The sequence below is a fragment of the Strigops habroptila genome, chromosome 1 (assembly GCF_004027225.2).
Source record: "Strigops habroptila isolate Jane chromosome 1, bStrHab1.2.pri, whole genome shotgun sequence".
NCBI classification, from domain to species: domain Eukaryota; kingdom Metazoa; phylum Chordata; class Aves; order Psittaciformes; family Psittacidae; genus Strigops; species Strigops habroptila.
In genome coordinates, this window is record NC_044277.2 from 59,395,515 (window position 1) to 59,422,632 (window position 27,118).

Genomic DNA, 27,118 nt, shown 5'->3' on the forward strand with positions numbered 1-27,118 from the left:
ACCACAGCGCATGTCTCCTGTATAAGCATCCCTTTTGTGATTCTGACCTTCATGTAATATTAAAGATATGTGTTTCTTCAAGTCATCATAAGGTACCAACTATATGTATACTTCTTTTTACAATGAAAATGCCTAGAATTTAGCAAAATTGAATATTTGAACAGAAGGAGACAAAACAATATATGATGGAGGCTTAAGTGGGCTCAGCACTTTGCAATTGTCTATTCTTTCTAGAACTGAAATAAAGAGCATATAGCAGGATGTCTCTAACATGTTGAATTTTATCCATATCTTTCAGATAGCATCCATTTGCTCTAGTGGAAGGTCTCCCCGCCTGTGGCAGTGGGGTTGGAACTAGATGATCTTTAAGGTCCCTTCTAATCCAAACCATTTTATGATCTCAGCTCTGGGCAACTCTCTAAGGCAGTAATGTCCTCACCATCCACTTCAGCATTGGAGACAAAGATTTTCCAGTACATTGATGAACATCAAAGCGATTACATCAAGGTAGGAACTATATTGCAGTGAAATGATGAGCACAGAACTATTGCCCTGGAGGCCTGTGCTTTGTAAGTCAAATGAGTGTTTGCCACATAGGTAATGAGCAGGGTTCCAGGTTAGATGGGCCACATGTGCTTCACAAAGCAAGGCTGCAAGGGGACAGCCTGTGCTGGGGACCCTTTGGGTGGAAGAGGGATTTGCATGGACTTCCTCAAACCAGATGGCTGCAGGCATCCTTTGAGTGTGTGCAGAGATTGGCTCCACTGAGAGAAAATGCACCTGCGTGGGAGAAGCAAACAGATAGGATGCTCTCTCACTTGCTTTACATGAGCATCCTGGGTGATTTAACTGCACTTCTTTCCTTCTTGTGCAGGATCTTAAGGAATGGGTGGCCGTGCAAAGCGATTCTGTTCAACCAGATCTAAGGGAAGAAGTAATACGAATGATGGCGTTGGCAGCTGACAGACTTGTGGCACTGGGAGCCATTGTTAATTTAGTAAACTTGGGGTCACATCAGGTGCTTGTCTGATTCTTGCTTTTAAAACATCATATTTGCACACGTGATCTACCTATTGCATTCAGTGCTATGTATATGCATATGCATGTTATAACATACTGATCTTTTTGGTAGGTAGATAACAATTTATCACTAGTCCCATAGCTACATGATACCTACTGAAATCAGTCCTTCCTCAGACTGGGACAAACAGACTTGGGAGACTACACAGACAATCCAAATGGAAATAGATGTTCCCTGCATAGCATGGACAGTTTGATGCTTTTAACTGGAGCGAAGCAGTGTGCAAAAGTAAAAGGCCTGAGTTTTTTACCAGAGCTCCTTCTTACATTCTTCTGAGTAATGAAGCATGATAATTAATGCATCATTCTTCACCAAAGTGCCTATATGTGGGAGGTAGCTTTTACAAGGAAAATGTTGCCAGACAGAAAGGGCTAGCTATCTTGAACGTCACCTTTGGGTTTGGGAGCTTCTAACAAAAGCTTCAATCCATTTTCTTAATGACTGTTGGAAAACAACACACGAGTTAATCTCTGAGAAATCTTTGCCTTTAATTTACTTACCTTACTGTAGCTTGAGGCTGTCAGATTTCTATTCTAACAGGAATTCAAAAGTTCACTAATAGTGATTCCCTTTTCCTTTCTTTGAGGCTGCTGGGGAGGATTGTGAGTCTTAGCACAAGGACCTTGCACCACAGCAATGCTTTAATATTTCAGGTTATGTTGTTTAATAGTTTTAATGAATGCATTTCAGTTTAAAACCCTAGCATGCACTTGGCATGCAGTTATGATTGCCAAAATATATAGCAAAATTCGGCAGCAGTGGGGAATGGATTACTTGTTGTTGGAGCAGAGACCAGAGATACTGTTCTCTGCCTAGGGCCAAAATATTGTTTCACAAAATGAGGTTTTCCTTTGATTGCTTAGCAAGAAGCAGCTACACTTTTTGGTTGCAACAGGCCAATGCAGACTGATATTACTGGTGAATACTAGGGAGCACACACATTCCTTCACTTATTTCCCTCTCCTGTGAGACATCCAGCGTCTCTTGGCCAATGTGGAGATCTGTTCTGCACAGTATGTCACAGGATTAGTTTACCTGTTCTCAAAACGGTCTGAAAGAGCTGCCTCCTTCCACCAAAATTTGATTTTGTTTCTGTATTTGAGGTTACAGGCCTCCTGCCCTCTATCTGTGGTGAAATCAAACCCCAGATTAATTTGTGTGGCTTATGACTATCTCAGTGTCACAATATATGCTTTTTTCACTACAGCATACAGTCAATTTTGTCTTCCCCAGCGCTACAAAGTAAGAGTTTAGTAACAAGAGCATTTAGAACAGTAAAATATTAGAAGTGCTTCATAAACTCCCTGCAGAATCTAAACAGGTGGAGAGAAAAGTCTTAATTTCTCTTGGTAGGTGAGAGTTGGATTCAAAGTCAGATTTGTGCACCTGAACAAATGACAGCCAATTGAGCATGTCTTTTCAATTCTGAGAATTACAGAGTTTTTTTACTGATATTTGAAAGTTTTCAAAGGTTTGTTTTTCCTTAGTTTCTTTTTTTAACATTTCTCCACAGTTGCCTGATGGCCAGGACCTCCCACTGCCTCCTGTGATTCTTGGGGAACTGGTGAAGGATCCACAAAAACCCACTGTATGTTTCTATGGTCATGTGGATGTGCAGCCTGCTAAGAAGGAAGATGGCTGGAAAACTGACCCTTACAAACTGACTGAAATCAATGGTGTGTGATAAGTTTTGCATCATTGTTTGAATACACAACCGAGATTGAGTGGGAGGAGTCTCCCTGTATATTTAACCAAAGCATGAGGACTTCCCCCATGGAAATCTTTGGGACAAATCCAGCAGCTTTGAGTCTTGATGATGTGACTATTGAGATTCATCAGTGATTGCCTGATTGGTGTGGAAGAGATCTTTATGCTGCTTTATAGAGTATTTAATAGAGAATCAATTTCTGCTTCAAATTATTAAGTTGCATCAACCATTATCCTCTCTTGTGCATCCTCTTCTTGCTTCATGATCCTTTAGAATCTCCACCTGCCACACTGGAACTAAGGAGCATTCATGGTGGAAGAATGTGAGGCCCTGCTTAACGTAATTATCCTTCCACTTCAGCTAGCTGAGCATGAAAAGCTCCACTCACTGAGGGAACAAAAATGATGGGTAGACGGTCAGCAGATGAGTAAGACCCCAAGAACCCTGAAATCCTGATTCCCAAACCTGTGCTACAACTATGAAGTTGACCTTTCTCATTGGCTGGGACTGGTTCCAAACAGCCGTAGTGGGGTAACTGTTATGCTTCCACTAGAGGCTGCCACAGAAATTTATCACTGTACATGAAACTGAACTCTGTCTCTGTACATACTGTACAAACACTTAAAAAAAAGTTAAGCCACCTAGACTATTGTGGCATTTATCTGTGGGGCTTTTGCAGCTTGTTACCTGGGCTGGCTGATGTGTACAGAAGCTACATACTGTGCAAACTCTTCAGGTGTCTTCACGCTATGCCTGGTGTGAATAAAGAGCTCTTAAGAACAAAAGTGAAGCTCAGAAATTGGCATGTAGCCGAAACCACAACAGGATGTACATATGTCCTGGTTTCAGCTGTAATAGATATTTTCCTTCCTAGTAGCTAATGTAGTGCTGTGTTTTGGCTTCAGTCTGAGAACAATGCTGATAACACTGCAGTGGTTTAAACCATGACAATATAAAAGGAAAGAAAAGAAAACAATAGAAGTGTACCAGTCTACTAGGAAATACCCATCACCTTATTTAAAACAAGTTGATGAAATCCTGACTCTTTTGACACTTTATTTGACACACCACTATAGCTTCTATGGCAACAGGAATTTGCTGATTACGTTGAAGTAACAAAAGAAGTTTCAAAGATTGCTTAAAAACTTTCCTCTTTTCTTTGTAAGGAAATCTCTATGGGCGTGGAGCAACAGATAATAAAGGACCTGTCCTAGCTTGGATAAATGCAGTGGAAACATTTAAAGCCTTGAAATTAGTAGGTATCAAGAGAATTATTATTATGACTACTACTATTACTATTATTACTATTATTATTCTTACAACATCTCTGGAGGGATACTTTTACATTCTTGTGAGTTAGACAATACATCTCTGTCCCAACAGACTACATACATTTTGGAAATATTAGCTTATTTCTAATGCTATATCCAGGGCACTGATCCCACTCCAGTAAGAGTCTGCTTGTGAGCATTTCTGTTTTGAACAGTCTGTATGCAATGTAAATATGGTATTGCTGTCATTGCCCTGCAGAGAAAAACGCACTGAGGGAAGCATTCAATATGTATTACATACATTAAACAGCTTCAATACCCTATTCTCCTGGGAGCTTTTAAAATATGGTAAAATAACACACATTGCAGATTGGTCATGAAGACTCATTTCTGCTGTTACAGCCTGCTGATCTTTGGTTTTGTCTACCTACAAGTTACCTTCAATTTATATGTATGTATGAAGAGATTAAGTGTCTAAACGTTTGTACATAATGGGCTGCTCTTTCAATAATGTGTTAGACTTATCAGAGCAAATGCTTTGATTGAGTGCATTAACCAAGTACAAATATATTTGCTTAGAGACTGACATATCTCTGAGTTAAAGTTTTGCCTGAATTACTACAATGACTAACATAGTTATATTTAAATCAGTCTGCATATTTAATAATTTTGGGCTAGTTGCATCCCCAGTGCAAAGCTAAACCAACATATAGTTGAAACTTTTAACATGGTTAGCAAGCATTCTATAAGATGAAATTGCATGACACATTTTGTTAGATTGCTGAGAAACAGTTTTGTGCCTCTTTTATGACGTTATGGCACAAATTGAGCGTTAAGTCTTGACTTCTAAAGTCCTTTTGCAATCTTCTGGAAAATTGATGTTTTTCTTCCATCGACAGTACTGAGTTGAACTCAAGTGTCTCCCAAGTGCTAGCAAACGCGCATGTTATTTGCCTACAGATTAGCTGTTGTATGGATTTGGTTATGGGGCTGCTTTTCTGCGTCTTTCAGTTTTTCAAATCACTAACAGCTATTTTGGTATTTTAACAAACAAACAAACAAAAAAAAAGAAATCTTTGTCATATGAAGTCTTCCCCTAGAAAACAGCACAGCCCATCAAACAATATTCATGAACAGTTTGTTTCTAAATTTTTTTTGTGGTCATTCGATGAACCATTGGTGCACTTATCCGTAACACAGGTTCATTTAATTCTACACATTTGTTTCTGCATTTAATCTGAGTATTGAATCAAAAGAGAAAACATATTAAAACCTGTAATGAGAAAATGAATTGGAATAGGCAACTAAGTTCAAATTTATACGTCCTATGGGAAGTGCCAGCATTTCTAACTCTCACTATTCAATAATAAAAGTTCTCTAATTACCCTTGGAAATGCAGCCTTATGAGCTAGTAGGCAAATGAATTCATGAGTGCTAAAAAGACAATTATAGTAGAATCACCAGCAGCCTTTTTTCCACCACGCGAGTAACTCTGGCAGTACGTAACATGTTGCAGTAACCACAGCAGTGGACCTCTGCCAGTGGTTCCCACACGGGCACTAACACTGGAAATAAAGAGGCAGGAAATTTTCTGTGAAAATGCAACTGCTATTGCACAGTTAGAATTTCCAAAGCAATTAGAATGTTTAATAGCACTGAGAGAAAGCCAATTTAATGAGAGAGTCCAGCAAGTCTCTTGAAAACACAAAGAAGGAAAAAAGCTATCACTTGTTCTCCTTCAAAAATGAAACGTAGATAAAAACGTTAAGAAAACCAAGTTTTTCTGGGAAACTATATGTGTCTATCTATCTGTTACTGCCCTTTCTACAGAAGCAAACTATATATCCTATGTCCTTCTTTTCCTAGCGCAGTGTGTACTACAAGCCAGTCTGCTTCTGATTTTAAAGTTTTTCTGTTTATTTTTGAAAGTACTTATTCCTTACTTAGATTTCTTTAATGTTCATTTAGGCTATGCCAGTGAACTTCAAGTTTGTAATTGAAGGCATGGAAGAAGCAGGGTCCTTGGGGCTAGAAAAGTTACTTCAAGAAGAAAAACAGTGCTTTTTCTCTGATGTTGACTATATAGTGATTTCGGACAGCCTCTGGCTCAGCAACAAGAAGCCTGCCCTTACATATGGGAGTCGGGGAAATGCTTGCTTCTTTGTGGAGGTAAAGGACACAGGTTCATTTGAACTGGGCCCCTGATCAGAAAGCAGTGATGTACCTGTAATCACATGTACATGTGCATGCAGAGAAAGACTGAGAGCAAGCTTAATATTTGAAAATACGGAGTTTCTTTTCTTGCCGTTTTTGGCTTGTGCAGATTTCCCTCCTCATTTCAGTTCAATTAGCCTTTCATTAACTTCTGCTCAATCATAATTTCTCCACCTGCCTCTTTCTCCTTGATCCCTTTCCTATCCCATTAATTTCCTGCCACTCTCCCAGACTCTCCAGACTCTCATCACTCCCTCTGCACATCAACTTCATTCTCTTGCAGCTTTGTCCCTATATCCCCCGACTCTCTTGCTCCAAAACCATTTCTTCTGCTGCTCTGCCCTTCTGCAGAAGATACTGCTTAGTGCAATGCATTTGCCTAAAGGGACTCATTTTAGTTGGATCCCTGGGTTTAAAAGCCACACAAAATTTTTGTAACCATTGCCAGAAGCAAGTAACAGTGGACTGTAGTATATTTAGCAGCCCGCATGAGCTATTGTGAAATGAAGAGCAGAAGTTTCTCATCTGGAAACTTCCTGATGAAGCATAAAAGGAAGTCAGAGAGAAGATTAAAGCACTTGGTAACTAAAGAAAAATCTGCATTAACCTTTGTGTCTGAAAAAGAATGAAATTTATTTTTAACCAAAAGAGCCTCAGCAGCCTTGATTCAATTCTTTTAAGTCTTGGTTAAGAAAAATGATTCTATTAAAACATCAAAAACGATCTCTGCCTGCTACGAGACAGTTGGCTGTAATGAGGTTTTGAGAAAAATAAAGAAGTTTGTTGCAGGAAAATAGTTTATGATAAACCCGAGTATGAAAATGTGTCTGGAAAAAGAACCCACTTCATAAACCAAATGCCTCTTTCTATTCTAAAGCTGTATGATTCAAGAGACCTCTAAATTCTTATTTGCTGCAATCTGAAATTAAGGTTGGACATATATTTTCTTAATGCAAAACAAATCTTCTTGCCTTTATTATGAAGATTTTGCATTGAATAGAAGGGACAGAGAACTTGAAGAATTTATTCTGCAATGTTAGAAATAGTAATATGCAAGTGTTTCACTGAAGAAGTATTTAATCTTACTGAAGCAAAAGAGCAAATGGAGGGGGACCCTTGCTCTCAAATGCCTGTGAAGTGCTACAGACAGATGAATTTCTCTCTCTAGTAGTTAACAACAGAGCCATATCTTCTCTTTACCAAAGCAGATTGTTCCTGACCTGATGTTTCCATTTTATAAATAGAAACACATAATCGTTTTTTATTCATTTGTGACCTTGTTTAAAAAACTGAAGCCATCAGTTGTGATTGATAGAAAACAACCACTCATGGAAGAATAAGGTAGGGAGTGTTTATATGTAACCAGTGGTTTTGGTACAGGTTGAATGTGGCAGCAAGGACCTTCACTCTGGAACTTTTGGAGGCATCATTCATGAGCCGCTGATGGACCTGATAGCTCTGTTGGGTAATAACACGCATCATTGCTCAGGAGTAACTAGGGAGCAACGGCTAGCAATCAGAGTAAAGACGATCAGTGCCATGTTTAATTGACCCAAGTAAGGCAAGTCTAATTGAAGCAAGATTCCCAGGTTTCCAAATTTCAGCATAGCTATGGTGGCAGCAGCTGAGGAAGGGAATGTCCCCAGTAAGGCCAGGACCTCAGACACGTGCCTGTTAAACTGACGCTAGTCACACATCAATCAACAACATTTAAGGATTGCTGACAACTTGAATACATACACAGGCTAGTGAAGCTTGACTTTTAATGCTGATTTGTATCTCAGTAGGATAATGTTTTCGTGTCAGCAGTTGAGCTGACACACCACACACTACAAACAGCAGCTCACTACTTTTCTTTATAAATATGAAAATACATCGTTAGGTGCCACAACTTGATAGATGCAAACAGTTGTTAGTAGTTAGTTGGCAGGCTTACTCATTCAGTAGTTAGGTAGAAGAGAAAAGGTTCTGTGACTGCCAAGTGGAAGAAGTCCCACGTGCACTGATATCTCTATCTTCTTTTGTAGACAGCCTTGTGGATCATACAGGTCGTATTCAGATCCCTGGAATCTATGACAGTGTTGCTTCCCTGACAGAGGAGGAGAGGAAATTATATGAATCTATTGAATTTAATCTAGAGGAACATAAAAATAATAGTGGTGTGAAAAAATTCCTCTATGGCACCAAGGTAACATAAAATCTGTATAAATGGTCAGCAGAAAGAATCTAAATCACCCATTCATAGCATTTATATATAAAGTCAAACTGAAAGATCAATGGCAAACTTAACATATAATAAAGGAGTACAGAGCATTAAAAGGTAAATAAAATTAATCTGCTGAAAACGTAAGCTCCCGCATCTGGGGAAAATGATTCATAAGATGAATAATCAATGAAAAGAAATGATGCAAAACTAACAGTATTGCTCCCCCTTCCTTGCAACTACCCCCACGCCTAACCAGCCAAACAAAATAAGCATTAAACCCCCTGCTCATGGGTTATATAGTAGAAAAGAAATTGTATTCAGCTCTGAAAAACAGGAGGCAGCTTTAGGCAGATGTGTTCTGGGTGGGTTTTATTTGTTTAATTCAGATTTTAATGTCTGCGGAGCATGCCAAAAAAGCACCCAAAGCTATAAGCCTCCCTTTGCCAGCACTTAAAAATTATATCCTAAATAAAAAACAGCAGGTAAGGGCTGGCTCAGAAAGATCTCTCTGCACAAGAGTGGCAGCTGGGAGAAAGGAGTGATTCATTTTTTTATCACTAACATAATTATACGGGTAGAAGTTCTAACATGGATGCTTTTATTTCCATGAAAAAGCTTCCAAATTAGCCTAAGCTAGACTGTAATAATCAGTAATACAGAAGTATAATGTAACTATACTATATAAGTTTTGATGCTTTACATATACGAGGATGAAGTGGTGCAAATTTTATGTGTACATAAAGCTCCAGTCTCATAAAATTGGTGCAGAAGGAAAGGAGCAGTGCCCTGGGGTTCTGCATGAAGACTAATTTATAATTTCTATATTTCTCCTTTCTTCCTTAGAATAAGCATTGTCTTTTATTTTTCCTTTTTTTTAACCTTTCTTATCTTCTCCAGGAAAAGTGACCAACTTTGTTACTGAACATCATCTTACCTATTATATTATTTAATGCTCATTAGTAGAATTTATTCCCTGGTATGATCTGGTTAAACTGGTAACAGGTTTCTCCTGTGAGAAGTTCCAAGATTAACAGATGGTCAGATCAGAAGTTGTTCTGATTTTACTTTGCACTAGAGAAATTTAATTCCATGATATTTTAAAACAATGCTCCACTTTTCTTGTTGTGTATGGAAAGCTATTCTCATCCAAATATTTATAAAGATAAACGAATGTTGACTGAAAGAAGTAATTACTTTTTTAATGAAAAGATATGTGCATGGGTTTAAATTACAAACATCTTTAAAATACAGTGGTCTCCACATACAAATTTGAGTATAGAAAAAGTTTGTTTCTTCACATCGATTTATATAAATTGTGAATGGCTCCAGTGTCATTCCTTATATTTTCAATGTTATTTTTTCGAAGGAAGAAATACTTCTACACCTGTGGCGTTACCCTGCTCTCTCTATTCATGGGATTGAAGGAGCTTTTCATGAACCAGGAATTAAAACAGTCATTCCAGCAAAAGTCATTGGCAAATTCTCAATCCGTCAGGTCCCCAATATGGACCTTTCGGTTGTGAAACAACAGGTAAGAGGCAAACCTTTTTTTTCAGCCTCTACTGTGTAAACTACGTACTTCTCAGCACCTCACGAGTAAACTGAAGTAGTAAACTGAGTGTTTCTAGCATTTATTTGTTACTGAGAGCAGAAGTAAGAATGTGGGAGTAAGCTTGAGTTGCTTCTGACTTCAGGTGGTGGAGCACTTGGAGAGTGTCTTTTCCAAGAGGAACAGTCCAAACAAACTGAAAGTGTCTATGCCTTTGAGTGCGAAACCCTGGCTGGCTGATGTTAATGATCCACTATATAAAGCAGCAAGAAAGGCAATAAAAACAGGTATTTTCCTTCTTTTTTTCTCCCCATTCTTAATGTGTCTGCAAGTGTGCGGGGGAATTGTGCTCATCCATAGACCAAAAGGGATTTCCCAGTTCAGTGCTGCAGCCACTTAATCCTACGATTTTGACAGAACAACTCAGCTATATCTTCTTCCACATCTTGCTGAATTGGGGCATATTTAATAGCAGTAGCCAAAAGACCTCATTTAGTTTCTTCGTGTACTGATATAAAGTCAGAGGTTTTTAGAATGCAGCTGATTCATGAAATCAATTTTCTACAGAATCAAAACAGTTTCTACTCACAAGTTATTAATATCAACTGTCTCCTCAAATATATGGTAGCAAAAGAAAGCACCTTATTTCACTTAATAATGAATTAATTCTTCCCATGCATTTCAGTTTTCAGAGAAGAACCAGATTTTATCCGGGATGGTTCAACAGTTCCTGTTGCCAGAATGTTTCAGACTATCATGCAGAAAAGTGTGATAATGCTTCCAATTGGAGCAGCAGATGATGGCGAGCACTCCCAGAATGAGAAAATAAGCAGGTTTCTTTTATTTGCCGGTTTGCACTACAAGAGAAGGGGGGAGAACTGTAGTCCCCTGGTATACCCATGACTAAGCACAGCCAGACGGGAAGCTTTGCCATGCACTGGACAGTCCCAAACTACTGTCTCCAGCAAACTTGTTGCTGTGCCAAACAGAAAGTAAAATTCCCAATGTATTGTGTACAGCTATACATTTTTCATGGGGTGTCTACTCAGTCTAAATAATTCATATTGGCAGTGAAATTAAAATTGCCAATGGAATTCGCCTCTGGTCTGAAAAACGATGATGTAGACAGGCACTCTTCTGTCACAGCATCCATTTTGAAGTATGCCAGTTGGATGTATGCAGGCTAATGGTTAACTAAAGATTTTGATGGCTTTCAGTATAAAGTTGTACTTATATTACAGGGAAAAAACTCATGCAATTATACCAAAATTTTAACTTGCCACTTGTGTTCATTCTTTCAGGCATTATGGTAACGCACTGCTCAGCGTGCTGTCTGAACATTCCTGTAGCTTCTTAGTCATGTCATGTTGAGCTTGAGGAACTGGAGAATTCTACAATAATTCTCAGATTGTTTTTTGTTTCCCCTCACTATAGCCTCAACCCTTTTGGCCACAGACAATAGCACTTAGGGGATATAACACTGGAGAAAGTTTTCTCAACCCTTTCAATTCCCCTTCAATGCCAGTTGAAGGTTGTCCAGAATTTCTGTGCACTGGGTCCTTTTTTTGGGTGACCAATCTTGCAAATTCCTCTGAAGACTCTGAAAACTACACGAATTTCAAGAGCAGAACAGTGTGACAGGTCTTCAATGTTTTTCTTTCCTTCTTCACAGACACAACTACATTGAAGGAGCCAAAATGTTTGCAGCCTTTTTCCTGGAGATATCAAAGCTACATCGGCACTTACATGAAACTTCCAATATGGAGACTAACAACTGATAGACCATCACAAGAAAATCAGTGAAGCGCTTTTTTAGTCTTCAGCTTTTTAATTTTCTGATCTGGAAAAACATAAAAATCGCATATTCAGTGGGTCTGAATTGGTGGAAAAAATAATTTCCATGTTATTACTCGGCATACTACTAAATGGCATGCATTTATCTTATCCCTAATGCTATAAAATAGGGTTATGGATGATTCATTCTTGCTGAGTGGAATACATTATGTTTTAGTTTTAAAATTCAAGGCAAAGGGATTTTTTTTTACATGTATTTTATTAAAATTGCTTTATTTATGTTTTGTAGTATCACCATGTTCATGCTGCTTAGCACATATTCCAGTTTCTGGATATGAGCAATACACAGCACTGTTGTTTCCTCCTAGTATAAACAAAATTTCATTATGTAATTGTTTGAAGAAAGATCCACTATCAAGTTAATCTCTTCCCTGTCCTTCACAGGATGCTGTAAATAGGAAATGCAATATACAATTAGCTTGCTGAATTTGATGTAAAGACTTGTCTATGAACATCTATTTATGTGAAAAGTCGCTGAAGTCAACAGAACTGCAATAAACATTTACAGGTCTGGATTCTGCCTTTCTCCCCATTTAATCCAGATCTCCTATAATTGTGCCGAGAGCACAGTTTTAACAATTACTACATAATATTTCATGTGATTTTTTTGTACAACAGGAAAAAGTTTTTGTAAACATCTCTTCTGGCCAATCTGTCACCAGAACGGCATTTTTCCACTCAATTAGCAACGGGTTATTGTGAATTACTTTTAAAGCATCAGTTTACACTGATAATTACATCAAAGGCAAATGAGATATTTTGAAATTAAAACAATAGCTGAGAGCTCGGTTTGCTCTTCAGGCAAAACACGTAGCACAAATCACATAATTAAAATCTGTATTTTTTTTTTATTTCAAAATAAGATTTTTACTCTAACATGTAGTCAGTTCACACACAACCAAAACAACTGAACCAGATTTACATAAAAACTTAGGAGTGTTATCCCTACTCTTAAAACAAATGACATTAATTATATTACAGAAAGTAGTTGCCATATTTCCTTTCTCTCCTGCTACCTCCCTGCAAAAAACTGCAAGAATAAAGATGATTAAAGGCATAACATGTGGATGTTGAGTCTACAGATGGTAATATTGTACCACAGGTCATCTGTATGAATAGCTCTTTAAAAAAAAAACAACAACCCACAAATGAACAAGTTTCTGATCTTTAGTAGTTGCCCTGCAGTTCCTAGGAGCTGCAATGTAAAAGTAGCTGGCCTCTTCAGAGCTCTGAGAACAGCAATAACCTGGGATACTTGGGTTTCAAAACAGGTTTTCAATAAATACCCATTCTCAGACTTACCCAGGCCTGTGAGGCTCATACTTCAGGTGTAAGAGCTGAGCAAGGCTGCTGGCTGCTGATGGCATTCACAGGGAAAAGGACCCAGCTCAGTCTCTCTTACCTGTGTTGGCTCTGCAGACTCCATAATTGCAGCGTAACTTTTGGTGCCTGTGTCAAGAGAGAGGAGTCCAAGGCAAGGACCAAACCTCCAAAATAAGAAGACTCTGTTTTGCGCTTCGTCAACTTGCAGAACAGGTCCTCTGCAGTCTCTCGGCTTCCTTCACCTGTTGAAACCATACAGGAACCTGCACAGTAAGGAATGCTGCAGGGACGAGCACTCCAGCACCTGCACAGGACTCAGGGAAGGTCAGCCTATGCTTAAAAGCTACAGCTCCATAAAGGTAAATGACTGAGTTTTGCTGAAGTATTTGAAGACAGACAATTGATATAAAACTTTATTGCAATCTCCTGTTTCACTGTGGCTTTACAAAGTGACTTCGACCATCAAGAAACAGCTATTCATGACACTTTTGGCAAAAGAGAAGAGTAGAAAGCTCAGTGAGGTGGTGGAGGTGGCTTTCAGCACTTTTCAGGTGGTGTATTTCCTCCTGAAAGGTATGGAGACTGTGTTTCTAGGAATAAAAGTGCTCTAAAAGTCACTATAATCTATGCTTTCCATGGGTTCTACAACATCAAGAAGTGCAACTGAAGGTAGGCTTATGCTGTACGTAGTTTTTTCTGCTGCTCTTGGGAATGCCAGATAAAATACAGCCAACAAAGACAGCATAATTTTATAAGCACAGGTACTGTTAGGGCAGTGCACTGAAATAATGTTCTGCTCTGAAATAGCCTCTTATTGTCAAGGTAAAACTGTAGGTGTGAAGCAAGCAGGACCAGTGAATTATGCAGACCATCTTCATGCCTCCTTCAGTCCTTCAGAAGAGAGAAAGAAGAAGACTTCAATTTCAGGTTCCCATAGCCATGAAAGACAGCACTGGGGAATCCACTCCTACCCAGGGATATTCAGAGTTATCTTTTCTCTCTTAGATCAAGACAGGGCACCCACCAGCCACCCTGTCTTTTCCTATGTTGAGCGGCACCTCGTCAGTCTTTTGAAGAAAAGAAAAAAGAAAAAATACAAGTGCTTCATATGACGATTACTTACTAGTTATTCTTGTGATATTGACTACTGTGGCATCGAGCAGACAGAGCTTTAAGTTACACAGCTAAGCAAACAGCTGGTGCTGCTCTTTAAGTGAGAAACATTTCTAATGAAATCACTATTTTAGCATGGAAGATACATAGCACCTGCAGAATCATTCCTAATGTCATTCTGTTAGAAAATAATTACATCTATGTTTACAATCAATTTATAAACTACTTCATTAACTAATTAATGCTTTACTAATAATTGACTTATTCAGTTTGCATTTTAATATATTTTAATCAGTATAAATATTTCAGAACAAACCCCAGGCATTTACATTTTTATCATGAGTTTAAAAATATGCATATACCTAAACCAGAACACTAAATATAGGTAAATCTGTGAACATTATATAAACAGAGCTTAAAAATAAAAAATATATTTGTTAGATATTTCTTTTACTAATAGCCAGTCTTCCTTGTTTCTTCTACTATATCAATGGCTCCCTCTTCAGGCTATTCCTAAAAAACGTTGCCTCTCTTCATTTTCTGTTAAAAACATTTAAATTTACAAAACTCTGGCTCTCGTGACCATGCCTTCTTCCCTCAGTATGATCCCTCTCAGTAAGCAGATGATGAAATAACTGATGGACCGGGCGTGTAGACCTGGATACTACAAATATTTAAATACATGTGTTACCCAAGGTCCAGACCCACAAAAATTCTCAGGCACATGAAAGGAGTTTGTGAACCGTGGAGAAACTGAGCTTGAGCAACATCAAAAAGTTATTTTACCAGTTTTCCCGTGCTGAAGAATACGAAGACCCAAACTGGCCAAAGGGGTATTCCATACCACAGTACATCATGCCCAGTATACAAACTGGGGGGAGTTACCCGGAAGGCCCAGATCGCTGCTCAGGTCGGGCTGGGTATCGGTCAGCAGGTGGTGAGCAATTGTATTGTGCATCACTTGTGTTTATTGTTTTTTTCCCTTTCCCCTTTTACTTTTGTATTTCTCTCATTATTTTCCTTTTCATTATTATTGTTCTTATCTTAACCCACAGGTTTTAATTTTTTCACCAATTCTCCTCCCCATCACAACCCCAGGTGGAAGTGAGCAAGTGGCTGGGTGGTATTTAGTTGCCAGCTGGCATTAAACCATGATAAATGGTAAACCTGCATTTTAAAAATCATAAGCAACTATGAAAAAACCAACTGCATCCCACCACGGATGTCAAAAGACTCTTTAGACCTGGCTTCTTTTTGATAACAATCATTCAAGTTAGCTTGAGAAAGGGAGAAAGACCATGAAGTGTTTTATTATTATGGTTTCTTCATGAACTTATAAACCACGCTTTACAAATTGCCTCCCCCTGCCTTATTCAACTGTTTCTCTTTTGAACTTCATCGTGCTAAAAATATCAAGCACAGCTTGGAGAGTTTGTATCACCTTCAAACGACAGCCTCAGCGAATGACTGCTGTGTGTCATCTCACCTACTCTATTCTTTCCCCTTCTTCAAAACACCCATCCCATGGCTTAGAACCCTGCCCGTGCGGAGCCAGATGTAAAACACGTTTATTTTACGGACGTCCCTGTATGGCACAAGTCTGTGCTCCCACAGGGCAGCAGCAGCATCTGCCGTGGCAGAGACCGCAAGCACACAATGCTTTGCCAGCCGCAAACGACGGTGCAGTTTTGGGCACTTTGAGTCACCGGGACCCGGAGCCATGGCCCCGCTGCTGCGCACACCCTCAGCCACGACGGGTCCTCGCCAACCCCGGGCAACACCCCTGGGGCTCCCTCCTTCCACCGGTGCCACGGAGCCTGCTTCCCGGGCCCTTCCCGGCGGGAGCACGGGGCAGCGGCAGCAGCACACAGACACACAGGTCAGCCCCCGGGCGCGACGGGTTCGGTCGCCGCCGCCAGGCCCGGGCAGAGGAAGATGGCGGCGGCGGCGCGCGCGCCCCCGCACCCCCCGCGCGGCGGCCGTTGGGCGCAGCCCCTCGCGCCCGCGGCGGCACGCGCGCCCGGCCGCTCGAGCAGCGGCCCACGGGCTCCCGCCCCGCCGCCGCGCCGCCCTACGTCACGTCACGCCTCCCCGCGCCGCGCGCGCCTCGCCCCGGGCGTGACGCAAACCGGCGAAATCTACGGCGCGCCACTTGTGACCAAGCTCATCACAAGCGGAGGCGGACGGCTCCCCCCGCGCGGTAAGCGTTGCCGGACGGGACGCGGGCGCCTCGCCCCCCGCTCCGCGGCGCGGGGCCGGCTGCCGCTCCGGACCCCCGCGGGGGAGGCTCTGGGTGCCGCGGGGCCACAGCTGACCGGCGGCAGGGCCAGCGTCTTCCCTCGGGCTTTTTGGGCCTCTGTGCTACCGTCGTTTTTTTGGCGGTGGTGGGCGGGCGGCCAGCGGCGCTCCGCCGAGCCAATCCCGGCCCTTGTTCCTCCCCCGCTGCACGACGATTGGACGGGGCGCCAAGGGCGGGAACAGCGCCCCGCGCGCCCATTGGCTGCCTCAGCCGGCCCTGGCCGAGGCGCTTCCCTTCCGCTCTGCCGCAGGCGGCCGGCGGGGAGGAGAGGGGAGGGGAGCGGCGGGGCGGGCAGCGGCAGCGGGGAAGCCAGGCGCTGCGAGCGACCCCCGTTATAGGGGTCGGGCGGGAGCCCGGGCCCCGGCCGGCTGCGGTGCGGCTTCGGCCGACCGCCCGCAACGGAGGCGCCGCGCATGCGCGGGCCGTAAGGCCGGGCGGGGCTGGCTGCGGCGGGACTGCGGCGGCCGCTGCCCGCATCTGCTGCACCGGGACAGGGGCAAGCAGGAGGGCAGCGGCGGGGGCCGCTGGCCTGGCCAGCTGGCGCTCCACAGCGCTGCGCGGCGGCGGTTGGGCGTGTGCGTGACAGGCGTCAGTGCGGCCTCTGCGCAGGCGCAGTGGGGCGGGGACCGTGGCCGGTTCTTGGAGCGAGGCCCGGTGCCGGGCTGAGGTGTCTGAGGCGCTGGTTCGAGGGCCGGACTGTGGCGGTGCCGGGGCTTGGTCCGGCTCTGCGCGGCCAGGAGGACGCGGCTTCCGGCATGCTCCGGCTCTACGCTGGATAGTTTTGCTGCTCAAGCCCCACGTTCTCTTAGTTGCCCTGCTTTCAGGAAGGTCGCTGTAGTATAAGAGCGGGAGAGCTTGAGAAGTTGTGCGGCTGGCACTGAGCGGCAACGCGTGTGACTGCAGGAGGTGTGCAAGCAGTTGTTGCAAGAGATGAAGAAACAGTTGTAGCTGTTTTCCCTTTACTGTTCTAATCATCAAACAGTGTCTGAGTCACAGTCACTTTCTGCACTTCCACGGTCTTAGGCTTTTCAGCGAGGTTTTTGTTGTCTCCAGGGAGTCGGTGGGCTTTCAGGAGACCTCTCAGATTCACAGAATCACTAGGGTTGGAAGGGACCTCCAGAGCTCATCTAGTCCAACCCCCCTGCCAAGGCAAGGCCACCGAGAGCAGGTCATACAGGAACGTGTCCAGGCGGGTTTGGAATGTCTCCAGAGAGGGAGACTCCCCGACCCCCTTGGGCAGTGTGAGATTGCAGTCAGGAAAACGAATTCCCATAAATAGCATTGCAATTTTCTAATACGTTTTCAAAGAGATGTGCATCTTGAATTGAAAAAGTTTGTAACACCTTTGAGGGATAGGTTATCATCTTGTTTAATTTGACTTTGTTACAACAGGTTTCCCATTGGTCCTTCAAATAATTAAGGTGGCCCGTGAACCACAATGTTCTTCTTAAATGTAGTGTTGGTTAACGAGAAATAAAAGGGAAAAACATTTAGTTTGTGGTCTGTACGCTGTAGCTATTGGCAATCTCAAAATTCACGTAGCTATAGTTTTAACTTTTGTTTTCCTGTACCCTTTTTTCTTCTTTGTGTAGTTGTCCTGATGCAGTCTCACAAGACCTTGGGTTTGTCATGTATTCACATTCATCTATGCCATACTAAGCATGATGGCAACACCTAGAGAGTAGTAAATAACGTGAATCCAAAAGTGCAAGGGTTACAGTGGCAGAAGTGATTTGCTGATGATGCAAAACAATAATAGACTAACATATAATTTAACCATTGGATGTAATTTGCTGTGGTTCTTACCTTAATAATCTAAAGGTGTGGCCTGTGGAGACTATAAATTCTCCTTTTCCATTCCCATATCAGAACATGAGTAATCAAGATGTTTGCATGAGGCTGGAGCTTTGGATGTTGGGATCTATATTTTTCCCAGGTCACACCTCTTCATGAAAGATGAAGACAATTACAGGCTTCAGCTTGGTCTCTCTTGCAATCTCCTAGAGTATTCACAGCAAGTTACATTCATCACAGAAGTAACATTACAGTCATTCCACCCTTATTTCATAAATTATTTCAGCATGGACATATAATCAGATTGTAGCTTTTATATATAAAATATGGAGCCTGGCAGTAATTGTATAATCCATACATTTTAAAAAAAGTCAAATGCACTGATGTGACAGCGTGATGATGGACTGTGACTTTTTCAGTATGTTCAAACATGTCAGTTTTATTAGCATTTTGGGAAATGTAATTCAAACGACCTGAGTTAGATCCTTTAGTATCATTCTTCTTTAGGAATTATTGTATAGTAACAGTATCAAAGATTTCTGATTTATTTGCACGAAAGTTTTCTTTGTTAGAAACTTTTTTAAAACTTCGACTGTGTTGTCTCCTTTTGTAGAAAAAGATTACTTGGAGAAAGAATGTGTGTGAAGCAGTTGTCAGTGTTTCAATACGCTGTTAAAACCAACCTTTCATAATGAAGAACAGCATTTTTGTGTCAGTGTGCACAACATTAAGAAGAACATAGCTTTGCTTTGCCTAATTGCTTTGTTTTGTTTTTAATCTTTGAATGTATACAGACTTGTGGTTTTGTGCATGAGCTAAAATGTACAGATGGATTGGCATATGAAGTGTGGTTGAACTGCAGTTGTTGAGCGGCTCCTACGTTTGAATTTCCTAAGATGGTTAGGAATTTAAATATTCTCTTTCTTGGGGAAACAAAAAGGCTGCACTAGAGGGATGACCCCATCACTCAAATGAAAATACTGGTTTAAGATACGCCTGGTCTAGTGATTCATTCGAATTAATGCTGCAGTATTATAATGCGTGCTAAAATGACTATGTTCACTTTTTAGATTGCACATCCTGGAATATAGGTTACTCTTTCCATAGAATCATAGAATGGTTCAGGTTGGAAGGGACCTTAAATATCATCTACTTCCAACCCCCCTGCAGGGGGGAACGCCTTCCACTAGACCAGGTTGCTCAAGGCTCTGTCCAGCCTGGCCTTGCACACTGCCAGGGATGGAGCATCCACAACTGCCCTGGGCAGCCTGTTCCAGTGCCTCCCCACCTTACCGCTCTCAATAAAGAATTTCGTCCTTATATCTAACCTAAATCTCCCTGCATAAGTTTATGACAGTCGGCAAGCTATTTTGTAATAATTTTTTAATAGGCAGCAGCTGGCCAGTTATTCTACCCCAGGAAGGTATTGGTCTATGTTAGCCTTGCTAGCTGTGGCCACCGCTGCCTAAGGTGCAGCTGCCTACAGTACCTGGCCAGTGGCTGCACAAGCATGGAAGTGCTGCTCCTCCAGCAAGCGACTTGAGTGGAATGAGCAGAACGATGGCGGTTTTTGGTGGACACAGATGCATGTAGGAAACGAGCAGTACGCCTCACTGGTGATGCTTAGTCCTGATAAGAGGCATAGAATTATCCGTGGATGCCGAGGAGACAATGAAGGAGGAGTAGGGCTGCACTGACAACTGCTTAAATGCCCAGGGTGTCTAAAGTTCACGTGAGATCTCTCTGATAGCATCTGAGGGGTTTAGTCTTTGGTCTGTCTGCCTTTGCAGTAGACATTCTTATGGCATTGCATGAGAGTATAGGAAAGTTTAAACAAAATATACCTACTTTTTTCCTAAATTGGTACTTTTTTTTTCACTTTTGTCATTTCAGCCTGTGCTGGGTCATAAGCTGAAAGGGTTAATTTGAGCGGGTATAAACCCAGAGAAGTGTGTGTATAAAACCAGTGAAGAAGCAAAAAATGTAAAGATGTTCTTGTCATCTCTAATTTCTCACCTGCAGAAATTCCAAAGGCATCTTTTGTGTGTTTAAAACAGGGGAGCCATACCCGCCTTCTTGGTCTGCAACTGTGAATTCTTGTGCTCCTGTTTCTGCCATCTGCCAGTGAAGGGTCTGTAGTTATAGAAGAATCTATAGCCCATTCTAGGTGTTTATGTTAAATACAGGTGGAAGTTTTTCTTCTTTACTTAATTTCAGTTCTTCAACATGTGAAGATGAAAGAAGGTTCTGGCCCAAACACTGCATCAATCTTTAAAGCAGAAAGAAGTCTAGTTACTTTCTTTCCTCAATGTAAAACGGAAAATTACAGTAAGTGCTAGCCAATTCACACGTTACTTTACAGAGAAATAACCCAAGTGCCACTTAGAAACAGTCAGTAATGGTATTCTAAAAGTAAGATGCTTGTTTGTGTGACTCATGACTGTTTTCCAGTCCTGCACTAGCAGGGTTGTTGATTGCTGATTCTTTGCTTTGTTCTGTTTTGTTTTCTTGTTCTACAGCAGGCTGACCTTTTTTCTGAGTAGTATGGCCTACTGCTGAACTACGGTCTGTAACAGTATGGGTTATATTTAACTTGGCTGGGAGGCTGTGAATATTCTTAGTTTCCTTTGGTCCTTAGTGGCACAGGCATAAATTTTAATTGCCTCTGCCCTTCTGAGTCTAAAAATACAAGCTGTTACAGGTGTGTGACATATGTAGCAGCCAAGGAGGAGGCATGCAGAGTAGTTAGGGTGTGCAGTATTTTGGTGTCTGGATCTGGATGAATACATCCCTATAGGTTACTGTTTTGTACAAACAAAATATATAGATGTATATAGATGCTTTCCTGTCTGGTATTTCTTTGTTTTAAAGAAAGTTTCTTGCTGTCCTTAGCCCCATCTTTGATATTTCAAGTGTCTTTCTCAAGATACAGGTACAAAGATTTAAAAAAAAAAAGCTAAATTCACTGCAATTATGAGGTATAACAAAACTCAACCAAATAGTAATACGAAGTCATCATTTTATATAGAAATCAGTGTTTTGTATGGTATTTTTATTATGGAATCTATACAGTTTTGTGGTATACAAATATTTCTGTAGGAAACATTCCAGCAAGAAGTTTGAAAAGTGTGCACAAGAATTCTAATTTAAGCCATGTCAGAAACAGACTGTTCTGGTGCCATTTGGATGGCTGGGAGAGCTCTGGTGTAGCTTTATACTTCTGTGCATCTGAGTTCTCTCTTAAGGCAGGTTTTCAAGTGTGGGCTTGCTCTGGAAGAGCCCATGGCCTGCACCTGTTTCCATTTGGTGCATTGGTGGTTGGGTTTGTTTGCATTTGTTAAGTTAGTAGGACATGTTTGCTATAAACATTTGCTGTAAATATAGGAGGTAGTCCACCCAGAGTTGATTTTAAGACACACCTTAGCAGGAGAAGGCTTGCTTACTTTACCTGTACCGGTGGCGTGTAGCATGTTGGCATCACCCACTTCTGTGCCTGAGGGAAAAGCATGAACAGGGGTCACCTAGTGGCCTTGGTTCACGTGAGGAAGGATCAGGCTCACTTCTCTTGTACTGCCTGGGGGGTTTGGTGACTCTGGGAAGCACTGCTCTGGCTATAACCATGGTGTGCTGCTGCCGAGTCGCACATCTGCTGTGTGCACAGAGCTCGCTGGAAGTGCTGGGTTTCCTGCTTACCTTCTTTCTGCATCTGCGCAGGAAATCCCACGTGGCTGAAAAGTGTCAGATTTCCTGGGGCATGGGGTGCAGGAGGTAAGTTTAAGGCTTCTGAGGAGCATATAGAATCACAGAATCATAGAATCATAAAATCAACTAGGTTGGAAAAGACCTTTAAAGATCATCAAGTCCAACCTTTACCCCAGCACTGCCAAGTCCACCACTAAACCATGTCACTAAAGGCCTCAACTACATGTTTTTTGAACACTTCCAGGGACGGTGATTCCACCACTGCCCTGGGCAGCCTGTTCCAATGCCTGATCATCTTTTTTCCTAATAGCTAGTCTAAACCTCCCCTGGTGCAGGTAAGGCTGATACTTCTTGTTGTCGTATCACTTGTTACCTGGGAGAATAGATCAACCACCTCCTCGCTCCATCCTCCTTTCAGGTAGCTGCAGAGAGCGATAGGGTTCCCCTGAGCCTTCTTTTCTCCACAGTAAATAACCCCAGTTCCCTCAGCTGTTCCTCGTCACACTTGTGCTCCAGACCCTTCAACAGCTTCACTGCCCTTCTCTGGACCTGCTCCAAATATATTGACTTTTATGTGATACCCAGCATATGTGCCCATCTTTCGGTTCAAGAACCATGGCATAGAAATACAGCATTTTTGTGTTTTGCAATCCCATACGATTTGTTAACAAGGAAAAAGAAATGCATATTGTGTGCTTGTCTTCCATTGAATGTGTGAAATCATACATTAAATTTAAGTTGGATTGTTTCAAGTACAAAGGATATCAAACTCCAGAAATTCAATAATGACCAAATGTTTTGCTCTCCTAGTTCCTTGCTGTGTAATGTACCTTCTGCAGAGGTGTATCGGCATTGGATTTGGGACACTGGATGTGCAGCAAGAACAGCAGTAATCCTTGTGTTTTGTTTTCTTTTTGATTTGTTACTGTTTTCTTCTTCACTTCCCATTTTCAATGGCAGTGAAATAAACGCTGCTTCTTTTCATGCTCCCTATGTGAGGCAAACGTAGATTTATCTTACTCTTTAAAGGAAAGGGGGTTCTTGGCTTATGTCATCTAAATTGATAATAGGATGTATGTTTCTGAAAAGTCAAAACGGAAGAATAACGAATCTAAAAGCATCGATAAGCTGCAGCTTATTTGTTTGTTTTGGCAGGTCCAGAATAAAGTGCAATGAATACTAAAAATTACTAGCTTAGCATGTGCATCCTTTCCTGGGCACAGCCTGATTGTTGAAAGTCAGAGCTAATTTTTTTTGGATTGGATCCAGTGTTAGAATAATATCTGAGTTCAAAGACACAGTACATAAAAATGTTTTCTGGATGTTGTCTTCAAAATCTGCCAACTTCTTTTTTATTGTTTTGAGTTTTATTGGTACAACAATGGACTGATTTGAATTGCATTTGGGTTTTTTTCTCCCTGTTGTTCACATTTTCATTTTAAATTATTTACAAGTCTGAGGCTTGGAGATGAGAGCCTAATGAATGCTTTTAAAAATAAAACCTTCTTCTTTAAGCATGTTATGCTTCATGTTTTGAATTTATACCCCAAGCCTTAATGAATAGTTTCCTAGTTACTCTCATCTTAGAATTTGTGGGCTGTCCTATTTGCAAGCTTTACCTATACAATGGAAAGATAATTCCTGTTTACTTGAAATGAACTGTACTTGTTAACAAGCTTAAACTACTAATTAGGGGTAATATGGCAATAAATACCATGTCAAACCTTTTAGCAATGCAAAGATGCAATGGTTTTTGGGCCTTTTTGTGGTACATTCCATGTAAGAATACAGTTGTGTTTTTTAATATCTTCTATACCTATCAGGTTAATAAAAAGTATTTTAGGAAAAAACGGTGGCCTATAGGTCCTTACAGGAAGCAGGTTCACTTCTGCCCTGCTTTTAGGATGATATGTTGGTGCCCACATACTACAATGTTCCTGTAAGCCTTGTTGTTTGAAGGCTTCACATAGATGGCAGACATATGAAAGAACCCTGATGACTTCATGTATATGTGTATGTGGTGTTTTGTTAAGTTATTCTGCTGAAAAGAATTACTAGGACTAGCAGTAGTTGCTTTATTTTGAGTGTACATTAATGTAATTTAATCAGGAAGGAAAGAAAACGTGGGACGAGAATTATAGTCATTTACCTGACTATAAAACGGAAAATCTCCATTTAGTTTAACAGAATTTTTTCAATTTGTGTCCAAATGATCAAAATCACAACCTAACACAAGCTCTCCATCTCATAGTAATTTGTGCACACAAACCCAAAGAAATCAAATAGTTGTGTTTTGGGGTTTGGTTTTTGGTTTTTTTTTGGCTAAACCTTAACCCAAACCCCAGAGGTTGGTTTTTGAGCAGAGATTTTGTAATACAGTATTGTTACTTGTTGATACCACGAACTTTGCAGATATGTTGTATGAAAAACCATATTTTATTTTTTTAATTGTCAAACTACAGAGCTGTGAATTTGAGAGCCATTCTAAATCTAGATAGCTGGAAAATTCTTGACGAGTATTTCTTTGACTCTGTGTGTGCCTCTGCTGATATCTGCAGAGGGCTGTATGTCAGCTTTGTTCCCTGCCTGATTTTCTTTGTCTCGCCCAAGGAGTTTGCAATAGGGATGGCAACCTGAGGAAGGAAGGAGAGGAAGAGACTGAAGAGAAAGTAGATGTAGGTCTGTCGTTAAAGGTGTCTCTTCTGCTGCTCCGAAGCAGACGTCTGATGAAACAGAAGGAGCTCCTTCTCTCAAAACCCAAGAATCCTTTTTGGGCACAAGGTTTTTAGGTGCAGTAGACGGTTGTTCAGAGAGGACAAGTTAAAACCCGACAATGCGTTTTGGTAGCTTTGTTTTTTTTAGGTAAAGAACATGCTGAGCTTTGCAGGTGGAGATTGACTTGCAGGAATACCTTCTCCTTTTCTTCATTCACATCATCATCATAATTTTAGATGTTGCTCGTATCAGTAAAGTGCATTTTGAGGTACAGTGTTGAATAAACTTTTTTTTGATAGAGAATAGATACTTTTGTATTTTATATGCAAAGGGTATATACCCTGTCAGGGGATAGATTTCTGAGAAGATGGCTTACAGGCAAAGGTAATACGTTACACCAACTACTATAGGCAGAGAAGTACGCAGGCTTTCAGGCACAAAAGCCTGTCTTCAAGTCTGCTGCCGATACCAAGATAATTAATATATGCTTGAAATGAAACCAAAATTAGACTCTGAAGTTTGTACTTAAATGTTTCAAGAGTGTAGGAGTGTGTCTTTTTCTGGGGTCAAATAATATTTTATTTATACATTTGTTATAAGTACTCAAAGGTCGTTAGACCTGTAATTAGTGTTTTGGGTGACACCTGATCTAACTGACAGTGCCAAGAGAACTTCAGTTGGTGTCATTGTGGCCATGGTTTCATTTTCTTTTGATTTTTTAATTAGTTTTCATCCTTGTAAGTTATGTTTCTAAGCTCAGTGGTGTCTGTTTTGGGAGAGGAGAAATATTTCACATTATATTTAAATTTTGTTTTTATAAACCACCTAGAAAGCACAGAAAAAAAAGCATGGCATATTCGCTAAACTAAAATTGCAGTAGGCATTTTGCTTTACAAAAGAAGATGTTCATAGTGCTGGAATTGTCTAAACCATCATAATTGCCAAGCATAAATAATTACATAATTTCACACTTTCCAGTGAAGTCAGACCCTGATTAAGAAGTTGACAGCCTTAGAGAGTCCGCTCTTCGACAGTGATGTCTGTATTTCCTAAATTTGTAGAGACTGCATTTAGGTAAACAAACTGAGCTTTAAACCCTTTACTTTAAGAACCCTTTTTGACAAAGGGAGAATATTCTTTTTCTTGAAAAAATTTTCATATTTTAAATGCACACATATTTCAGCTTTCTGCTTTCAGCTAGTGTAGATTTTGCTGATACCAGGTCTTGCTGTCTTGGTCCTCACTGTCTTTCAGTATGTTTGATATTCATATTTCTTTTTTATTCCTTCTTCCTTGCTGTGCTTTTTTTCTTCCTTTTCTTAAACAAATATGGTAATACGAACTCTAATAGGAAAAAGGCATTGTTTAACTCAGTTGGGGTACTACTAATCCAGTCACCAAATGTAACCATAACACAGCATGCATTTTAATTATTAAATATAATGGAAACTTTGCATTTTAAATCTAGTGCTATAAACTACTTGTTTGAAAATGCACAGTTCAGCACTATGATTTTAGCTTGTAGTGAATTACAGGGCAGTATTCTTTGATCAGTTATTACAAGTTGAAGATTAGTAGCATTCAGTGCTTGTGTTAATTTTGAGAATACATATAGGAGTCACTGCAGGTCAAACTGAAGCTCAGTCATGTATATTTTTAATGATTTAGTGAGCTGGCTCTATAAAGCAATGTAAAAATGTATAGATAATACAGTCATGTCAGTCATTCCAAATAGGGGTAATTTAAAGGCTCATTTTCAAGAGTAGTACTCCTCCAAATTCCCGTACTTTCTAAATATGCTGTATTATTAAATGCCATGTTATTGAGGTTTTGCTTCTAAATATTTGTTTATTTAAATAGTTCTAAAAATGCTTCTAATGCTCTTTCAATGTCCTTCCACTAAACAACAGCTGGCAGGTAAATGGTTGCTCATGATTGTTCAGCACATACTTTTGTAATGAATACATTTTAACCATAAATTCTAATAAATATAATGAATTCAAATAGAAATAGTGTTACTGCCTATGCACTTCTTCACATAAAAAATAAAAATACTCTTAGAATGAATGTGGATTTTACTGAATTATCATGAAAATTTACTAATCCCTGCATGAGACATGCAGGCTTGAAACTCTGCTCTGTTTTCAGAAGTAGGGAACATCACGTTATCAAGCACATCTAGTAGGTTTGGAGGAGGAGGCTTTGGTGTATTCCTTTAAATGAGGAGAGTGGCCGTGAGCACCTCTGGACTTCAGGTCTTTGCCAGCTTCTCTTGCATCCCTGAGACAG

The 27,118-nt window shown here is 40.8% G+C and overlaps 2 protein-coding genes across 2 annotated transcripts in view; both read left to right on the forward strand.

The window, feature by feature from the left end:
- The first annotated feature begins 272 nt into the window (after positions 1-272).
- Positions 273-12,398, forward strand: CNDP1 (carnosine dipeptidase 1). The gene is made up of 11 exons (XM_030494098.1): positions 273-507; positions 875-1,018; positions 2,595-2,757; positions 3,956-4,044; positions 6,029-6,229; positions 7,655-7,739; positions 8,302-8,462; positions 9,847-10,011; positions 10,175-10,316; positions 10,715-10,862; positions 11,702-12,398. Exons 1-11 carry the CDS (start codon positions 430-432, stop codon positions 11,805-11,807), a joined length of 1,482 nt encoding a protein of 493 aa, XP_030349958.1. The 5' UTR covers positions 273-429; the 3' UTR covers positions 11,808-12,398.
- Positions 12,399-16,411: 4,013 nt separating this feature from the next.
- ZNF407 (zinc finger protein 407) overlaps positions 16,412-27,118 on the forward strand; it is a 337,896-nt gene continuing 327,189 nt past the window's right edge. Inside the window, 1 exon segment of the mRNA XM_030494084.1 lies at positions 16,412-16,519. The gene's annotated coding sequence lies outside the window, so the exon portion shown is untranslated.